Consider the following 9242-nt stretch of genomic DNA (forward strand, 5'->3'; position numbering starts at 1 on the left):
TACAAGCCATAGATAGGTCACAGGTAATAAACAAAAATTCACAGCTCCATGACTTGTGCTGTCAGTTAATTTCAGTTAACTCATGCGATTAACCCAAAAAAATTAAAACCAATTAATCAGTTTTAATCACACTGTTAAACAATAGAATACCAATTTTAATATATTATTTTTGATGTTTTTCCTATGTTTTCAAATATTTGATTTCAATTTACACAGAATACAGTGTATAGTGCTCACTTTATAATACTTTTATTACAAAGATTTGCACTGTAAAATGATACATAAAATAGTATTTTTCAATTCATCTCTTACAAGTACTGTAGTGCAATCTCTACTGTGAAAGTGCAACCTACAAATGTAGATTTTTTTTGTTACGTTCCTGCACTCAAAAACAAAACAATGTAAAACTTTGGAGCCTACAAGTCCACTCAGTCCTACTTCCTGTTCAGCCAATCACTAAGACAAACAAGTCTGTTTACATTTACCAGAGATAATGCTGCTTGCTTATTTACAATGTCACCTGAAAATGAGAACAGCTGTTCGCATGGCCCTATTGTAGCCAGCATTGCAAGGTATTTACGTTCATATGCCCCTTCATGCTTTGGCCACCATTCCCAAGGACATACATCCATGCCGATGATGCTTGTTAAAAAAATAATGCATTAATTAAATCTGTGACTGAACTCCTTGGGAGAGAATTGTATGTCTCCTGTTTTACCTGTATTCTGCCATATATTTTGTGTAGTATCAGTTTCATATGATGACCTGGCACATGTTTGATTAAGAACACTTTCACGCAGATTTGACAAAATGCAAAGGTACCAATGTGAGATTTCTAAAGCTAGCTAGAGCACTCATTCCAAGATTTAAGCATCTGAAGTGCCTTCCAAAATCTGAGTGGGATGAGGGATGGAGCATGTTTTCAGAAGTCTTTACAAAGTTACACTCCAATGCGGAAATTACAGAACCCAAACCACCAAAAAAGAAAATCAACCTTTTGTTGGTGGCATCTGACCCAGATGATGAAAATGAACATAGGTCAGCCTGCACTGCTTTGGATTGTCATCAAGCAGAACCCATCATCAGCATCGAAGCATGTATTCTGGAACGGTGGTGGAAACATGAAGAGACTTATGTATGTGCCAGTTGCGGTAAAGAGTCATATCTTGCAATGCTGGCTACAACAGTGCCATGTGAACACCTGTTCTCACTTTCAGCTGACATTGTAAACAAAAAGCAGGCAGCATTATCTCCTGCAATGTAAACAAACTTGATTGGCTGAACAAGAAGTAGGACCGAGTGGACTTGTACGCTCTAAAGTTTTACATTGTTTTATTTTTGAGTGCAGTTATTTTTTTGTACATAATTCTACATTTGTAAGTTCAACTTCCATGATAAAGAGATTGCACTACAGTATTTGTATTAGGTGAATTGAAACATACTATTTCTTTTTTACAGTGCAATATTTGTAATAAAAATAAAGTCAGCATTGTACATTTTGTATTATGTTGTAACAAATTAAAAAATTGAAAATGTAGACAACATCCAAAAATATTTAAATAAATAAATTGTATCCTATTGTTTAGCAGAGTGATTAATCGCTTGACAGCCCTACTTCCTTTTAAGCTTTTCACCCTCATTCCAGACCTTTTATGCTAGGTAAAATGGCCAGAGCATGAAAAGCCCTAAAAGCCACAGGGAGCTGGCACTGTAGAAAACTGTAAGGCTGTCCTCCAAGGACGTTCACAAGCTCTGGTACAAAACGTTGCGCCACGATGAGTGGGGCATGGTCCGGGTGGAGCCACAACACTAAAGAGATTCTAGGCAGCATTCCAGCCCAAAGGACAGCCTCAGGGAGCCCCCGTAAGTTAGGTACAGCAGAGCCTCACTCCTAGTTTTTAGACTCACATTTGAACAAAATTAAAAGCACTTTTCACTGAGTGACCAACCCTCCAAAGACTTTAGCATCCTTAACTACTACTGATGTTGATGTAAATTGAAGGTGATCAGCACCTAAGTGTAAACTTGTAACATTAGTAGCCAATTGGTCTACTGAACTCAGCCATTCTTGATGCTAAAAAAGGAAAAATAGAGTGAATGTTCTATTTATCCATAGAAGAGGTATAGTACAGAAGAGGTATAGTACAGGGATAGTCTATGCTTTTGGGGAGGCAGGGGGTAGGAGGGGAGGACATTTACTATCCCAGCATCTTGCATACACTATGTGTTTGGCTGACTTCTTAGCGTTTGATGAATGGTGATGTAAACTTCTGTGAATGTTATCCAAGGGAACTGCCACCTTCCTGAGATTTTAATTCTGCCCTCTCAAGTATCATTTTCCTCTATTATGCTGCATTACTCTCCTGCTGATGCACATGACTGTGGAATCAGTTGCCACCATCAGTTCATTTTTCTCATCACAGGAGAGACACCACCATCATCAAGGAGCATGCACACTGGCAGCCTCTGTTCTGAGACATTTGGGTACCATACGGTGGCAATATAATTAGAACATATATAACTCAATGCCAAAACCCAAACAGTAAAGTTGAAGAGCCAAATGTTATTTCCTGAACTTTAATATAGTAAGAAAACACTATGAAAACTTGTAATAAAAATAAAATACCAGATCAAGCTTTTTTTTTTTAAAGTGACACACTTACAAGAGGACTTAAACAGTTGCAAAAAATTATAAAAAATTCAAGTTTGTGGAAAGCTATTTTGATGTTAAAAAAGCATCACTTTTTTATGTACTCAGAAGTCTCTCGGCAGATAACAAGTGTTCCCTACGCTAGCCTTTGAAGACAAAATACTTCCCTCCAAGAAATGGTAGCACTGAGCATTTTAATTTATTTGTGGCATACTAAAAAGAGCAAAGCAACATAACTAGGATGTGAAACAAAATTGACTAATGGAGGCAATACAAGATAGGCAAAATAGCTCTATCCAGTTGTCAAGTGCCAGAAATTATTATTAGGATTTGCATTTGTTTAGCTTTTCAGCTTGATTTTGTATTACTGCTTTGCTACATGCCTAGAATTTATTATTTTAACAGCAAGGGAAAGCATCAGTGTTTGGACTTCTATGCAGTTTAGTTCTTATGATTTTGTACAAGTATTAAGAAAATTAACAATTTTGGTTAGCAGGCAATTATGGTAGCCTGAGTATGCCCCTTTTAAGGCAGATCACCTCCAGCTACAAAGACATAATCATCAACAACTGCAAAAGCCAAACCTTATTATGGCTCTACTGAAGGTGTAGTAACAAGGGAAGGGAAGCAGGAAAAATAGTGCAGAAGATCATCACTTCCACCAATTCCAACAAAAATCCACGCTAGCAATAGCCAAGATCCACTTCCAACTGTGAAATTAAACACAATGGAAGGCAGAATTTGTACAACTAAGTTAGTTTGTGCACGTACTAAATTATGCTTCAAAATAGTAAGAACTGAGAGCACCAGCCATACTTAAAGCCCAAACCTGCTTCCATCTGAACAGAATGTATAGAATGGCTACATTGACATCTAAAACTTCCACTGCTGTGGCAGAAAGTCTTAGACAATTGTACATGCTAATTTAAGATGTAAGGTGTCATCCCAATTATTTTAAATAAATATTTACTTGAGTATAAATGTATTTGTTTGGTATAAGAATATCGTGTTCTGAAGATTGAATGTCTTCATAATTCAGAAGCCCAGAGCTGGAATTTCACCCATCAATGTTTTAGAGCTAAAAGTTATACTCATACCATATGAAGACAAGATACATTAGGAATATGAATTTCATCTGTAAGAAACAGTGAGTTGTAACCATAATACAACACCACCACAGTTCAACAATGCTATATAATTAGCAGGTAACTTCAACATTAATTCTTCTTTTGATCTGGTAGAAAAGATACAAAAACCTCTCAACATTATTGCAAGATAACATTACACAGTTAAAAAGGTCAATCTTTTCCCACGACACACAGACCGCAATACATTTACAATAGCTACAACGTTAAACACTTTTGTAGTCTTTAGGCCATTTTTAGATTCCTGTTTTCTCAAAAGTAGGAAAAACAGAGGAAGCAGTTTCTTGAGCAAGGACTTTAGAGAGATCATTTCAGACTAACTATAGAAAACTTTCCATTTACGAGAGTTGGCCAATATGTCACAAATTCTCCAACTTAATGATATAAAAATTGTCGGAAACACTTTAAGTTAAATACTGGTGCAGCCAACCATTTCATCTTTATATTAACTTATACCATTATTTGTTAGAACATATGTTAAGTATACATACATTTTTAAAATATGGTTTATTTTCTGTTTTCTGATTTAAGGAATAAAATGAGTTGTTACCCAGTATAAAGGTAACAGCCTTGTGAATTGTCTAAAATCCATCAGGATGAAATTAAGATCAGATTTACAAGTTACTGTCAAATATAATTTTACTTACAAGCAGAGTGTGTGTTTTCAAGTACTTACTATGTGACTAGATTTCCATCCTTTTAATTTGCTCAACTTAGATTAGCAGTCTGAACACAAAGTGCTGCCATTCTGAGATCTAAAGCGTTAATTCAGGTTAAGAAAGCAAGCTACCCTCTAAACTTTAAAACAATGAAAAAAATTAAAAATAGAACCAAGAGTATAGCAATTTAAGGTAAACATATTCTGAGAAATCCATAATAAAAACCAAACAGGAGAAAGACAAATGAAAGTTGCACATTAACTTCGGATCGAAGGAAAATAAAATTTTCTCATGTAGAGAGGTTAATATCCTTCTGGGACCACAGTAGTTCAGAGTAGATACTTTGACAACTGCTCTAAAGAGATGACTACCATATCATATATACAATTTAAATGCCACTTTCCTATTGTAACATTTCAGACTGATGGGGTAAAAGCTTGCAAATTCAAAATAGGAGAAAAAGTTGCAATAAAATAAGTATAACGTGCTTCATAGTAATAATAAAATTACTAGCTACAGAAAAAGGATGACACAGCTGATTGATATGTAGCTTATACTCCAAGACTTCCAAAGAAAGGGAAGCAGCTTCTCAAATCCACTTAACATGCTTGTCCTTTCCTTTTGCATTCAACAGAGGGGTTAGTGTGGACCTAGACCTACATAAGTGATCATAACCAAATATTAACAGGGTTAAGCCAAAGGGGAAACCTGATAAGTGTTGTATTCCTTGTACATCAAGGACACTAAACATTGGCTTTACAACAGATGATTTTTTGAGAGTTTACACGTGTTCAAAAGTTATATTTTCAATTTTCAGAGAGGAAGCAGAAAGTATGACTGTATTTGCCAATCCCTTTATTCCCCCATCCCCCAAGCCATGCAATTCATTGGTGATACTACAACTCCAAGTGGGATCTCTCCCATCTATTATATGAGAAGTTACTTTGATGTGGCCACTCTTATTGGAAAAAAGAACTCTAATGGTTGCCAGATCAAGCTCAAGGCTCAAAATAAGCAGTTCTGAGTTTCATATATAAGCAACTAACTCCATTTCTCACTGTCGTGAGAGTCTGCTTCAAAGATGGTATTTCTAAGCTGAAATGATTGCACATCTGTATGAATGGATTCAGTGTCCAAGTAGTGGAGATTTTAGCATTCAATATATTGAAAAAGTTCCTGAAGCAGCAGGATAGTTGTATGTAAGGCTTTTACAGGAATGATTTCAACATTACATAAGAGAATCACTAACACAAACTTCAGGAACAGTTATGCTCTCTGGCTCACTGCCTTAAATATTTCACAGGGGCCCAAGTAATTTGAGCAAACTTCTTCGATTTCAAAAATACATTTGTCATTAAGTCCAGGGCCTCCAGGACTAGCACAACACAGATCTGCAGTACTTCTGGAATGAACGGCACACTAGGAGAAGGGATAAAGGTCTTCCACGTTTAGAGAATGACTGTCCAGAGATCTAAAGTCACGCAATGAAGAGGGAGAGCAATCACCTCTCAGTCCCCATTAACTGGCCCAATCCTGGAAGCGGAAGCAATCACTTGCAATCTTCCACACTGTGCTGGTAGGTGTAGCTTGTGCTGTCAGTAAGAAATTCTGGGTGAAGTAACGTTGCTTGTTGCCTTCAAATTTTACTCTCCCACATGTCACTACAAGGACTGTTGTCTGGCTTTGAGTAGCTTGCTCTTCACAAAGAGAATGAAAGATGTAAAAGAATAAAAGTTATGCACAATTTCCCATCACCTCAGCTGCTTATGTGAAATGCCAGAGTGTCTACTTATCTAATAATCATTTCCCTACAAGTCACAGCTGAAGGTTTGTTAGCAGATAGTTGGAAGAGTACGTGTGTTAAACTGATTTTTATGTTGTATTGTATTGTTACTAACAGAAACACCTATAGTAACTTGTTCATTAGCAAATCTTGCTTTTTAATAATATTTTTAACTTGCACTGTTTATGTTACAGTGCCAGGTAGAGGTTAAAATCCCCTTGAAGTCAGTTTAATACATTAAGAGTAACTGCTTTAGTGCATGAAGATATCAAGGTTGTATCTGAGTAAGCATTCTTAAAGAGGAAGTTTAATAAATTCTACTGTACAGTTTTAAGTAGTCACCCTCCCAATACACCCCTTTATTTAACAATAGCCCTACATTTCAGCCATCAGGCCTTTTCTTTACCTTGTTCTCAGAGTCACATCAATCAATATTTATAACATTTGTTGTTCACTTTCTACAATTATAAAAAAATAAAGACTCTGAATTATAAAATAACCTTACCATGAACAGGTTGGCAGTCTAACATATTAACCTGGAATTCACTAGATGGCAACATTTCAAAAAATTCTTTCAGTGCTTCTTGTCCAGACACTGCATTACCATTCCAAATTAATGTTGCTTTGTCCAAATAGAGTCTAGCCAACACCTAAAGGGATGATAAGAACACATTTGGAAAAAAATCCATTATTAAAAATCAAGCTACTTGTTGTCAATATGGAAAACACATTCATATGATCAGAAGAATTAAAACAGCATTGCACATATTAAATCCTTCTTTATACAGAACTGACTGAAGTATCCTACTGAAACACTGGCTTCCAACAGTAACTACCGTCCTTGATCAAGAACTGAAACTACTACACAAAATGAATGTTTCTTCGTAACTTATTTTGTTAAGTAACAATGTGCTTTAATACTCAATATAGACACTGATCAGGTTCTTCAGCTCTTTCCTGTAGGAGGAAGGGATAGAACTGAAGCACTTCCCAGAATAGCTAAAGCAAAGTAGCTTGTCACTTCTCTACTGTAAGTCTTCATCTCCAAAGTTTTCTCCATTAAGAAAAAGAACATAGGGAAGTGTAATCTGAATAAAATTAACATGCATATAAAGGAGGGCCACTGGAAAGTTACAAAAGAACACAGCGTAGCATGTTTGAGGAAGCAGGCTGGTGCTTGAGCTCTATAATGCAAACCTTAAAGAAGGGTCTATGTTGACCTCTTGCTATCCCTGTCACGCATACTTATCTAGAGATCCATAAATATCACACATTAAACAAGTGCGTGAAAAGTATTCAGATCAGCAATTCTTCAACTGTGGTCCATGGAGCATTTCCTGATCATAAGATGCTGATCATAAGAGCATTTCCTGATCATAAGATGCTTTCTCTTCCTTAGTCATTTCTAGAGATACTCAAACTCAATTATAACGAAGGGACACTGCTAGCTTAGGAGGTTAGGAGAAAGGAAACTTACTAATTCATGAGATCAGAAATGAGATGTTCTGAAAAAGGAAACTAATACAACTAATTTTAACTGTATGTATTGAAACGTACTTTGCACTGTAGCTGCCAAAGGAAGAGATATAGGGACAAATAGGATCATGGCTGTGAAGGGATCTGAGACACGCTTTAGAAGCACCTCATACAATGAAAAAAATTTAAGAATCCCTAATTTAGATAGTCCCTTGAAGGATACTTCATAGAGCAGATCAGAAGACATACAGAAATATAGACTCAGCCACTAACGATAAGATGGGTGGTAGCTAACTCCCACAAGTCTTGAAGTATATAGAAGGATCAGTCTGACAATGGAAGTGCACACAGGAGTGACAAGGGGATAACAACTGAGTCTTTTAAGAGATCTACCTACCCTTCTTCTTTTATCCATGGTTTCATAGTAAATGTTGACAAACTCTTCAGCAGCTCTACAAGTTTGATCCACATAAGTTTTAAAGTTCTGGAAACAGCAACAGCAAAACCCTCAGAGTTACATAAAGGAATGTAAAACAGTTGGTTTGATAAAATTCTATGAGCAGTTTCTCCAGTAAGTAAATTAATATGTACAGTAACAAAATGAGATTCCAAAATGGAAGCATCCTGTTACCCTATCACCGCTCCCCCCCATGCTGAACTGTTTCCTATGGCATACACACGACAGGGCTTTCAAACCCTGTGAATTCCAGGGACTCCCTTGCAGACTGATCCACAAAGTCATCTCTAACGAGAAATGGCCTCTTAGTTTTCTTAACATTGCAATTAAGTTTCCCTGGACATTTCACCCAGTGACTCCCAGTTACCCCACCCCGCTCCTCCCCCAACAATCTTGTCATTTTTCACCCCCACTCTGCAGATACTTGTAGACAAATCTCACCCTCTCCCCAGCCCCCAGTGCCGATTCCCGCAAGTCTCGCGCAGGGGCACGGCACATTTCGTGGCCATGGCCCGAGTCCTGGGAGTCCCAGGCGGGCAGGGCCGCGCGGCGGCTGGCTCGAGGGGGGCACCCCTCCCCCGCCCACACGCAGTCCCGGGCCCTGGCTCCCTCATGGAGGCGAGCTGCCTCTGCCCTTCCCCGACTCAGGCCTCTCGCTCCGGGTCGCCCGCGGACTCACCACGGAGGCGGCCATACAGACAGCGGAAGGGAAGCCCCGACCCAGACCCGTCGCAGAGGACAAGGCGGGAGCAGCTCTCTGAGAGGAGACCTCGGCGATCACAAGAAAGCGGAAGTGTCCTCCCAAACCAGGGTCCCCCTTCCGGCGGCGCTGCGGTCCAACGCACAACGCCTTCCGGTGAGCAACTCGGAGCTGGGCCGCGGGATTCCACGGCGAGGGTGGGGCCAACCTCCGCGCATGCGTCGTGAATCCGCTGATGAGGGCACTGGGCAGGGCTTCGGGGGATGTGGCGGGACCGGGGCGCGGGGGAGGAGAGGGGCGGAGCTGGCCGTTGGGGGGGAGTAGGCAGCCCCACGTGCTCCCGCGAGCCCCCTCTCCAGCTGTCCGCGCCAC

The 9242-nt window shown here is 39.0% G+C and overlaps 1 protein-coding gene across 1 annotated transcript; it reads right to left on the reverse strand.

Moving 5' to 3' along the window:
• Nucleotides 1–2561: 2561 nt before the first annotated feature.
• NXT2 (nuclear transport factor 2 like export factor 2) lies at nucleotides 2562–9015 on the reverse strand. Its single transcript, XM_032788194.2, has 4 exons — nucleotides 8850–9015; nucleotides 8111–8197; nucleotides 6743–6887; nucleotides 2562–6151 (listed from the first exon to the last, which is right to left on the reverse strand). The coding sequence occupies exons 1-4, from the start codon at nucleotides 8862–8864 to the stop codon at nucleotides 5973–5975; spliced, it is 426 nt and encodes a 141-aa protein (XP_032644085.1). The 5' UTR covers nucleotides 8865–9015; the 3' UTR covers nucleotides 2562–5972.
• Nucleotides 9016–9242: the final 227 nt, after the last annotated feature.

This window comes from Chelonoidis abingdonii, chromosome 8, assembly GCF_003597395.2.
Source record: "Chelonoidis abingdonii isolate Lonesome George chromosome 8, CheloAbing_2.0, whole genome shotgun sequence".
Lineage (NCBI taxonomy): Eukaryota > Metazoa > Chordata > Testudines > Testudinidae > Chelonoidis > Chelonoidis abingdonii.

What these genes read in the sequence shown, in the direction of transcription:
- NXT2 (XM_032788194.2), bottom strand. An exon ending in CCATGGATAAAAGAAGAAGG is followed by an intron (nt 6,888 to 8,110) that starts GTAGGTAGATCT and finishes TCATCCCTTTAG; the next exon opens with GTGTTGGCTAGACTCTATTT. An exon ending in AGACTGCCAACCTGTTCATG is followed by an intron (nt 6,152 to 6,742) that starts GTAAGGTTATTT and finishes CTCTTTGTGAAG; the next exon opens with AGCAAGCTACTCAAAGCCAG.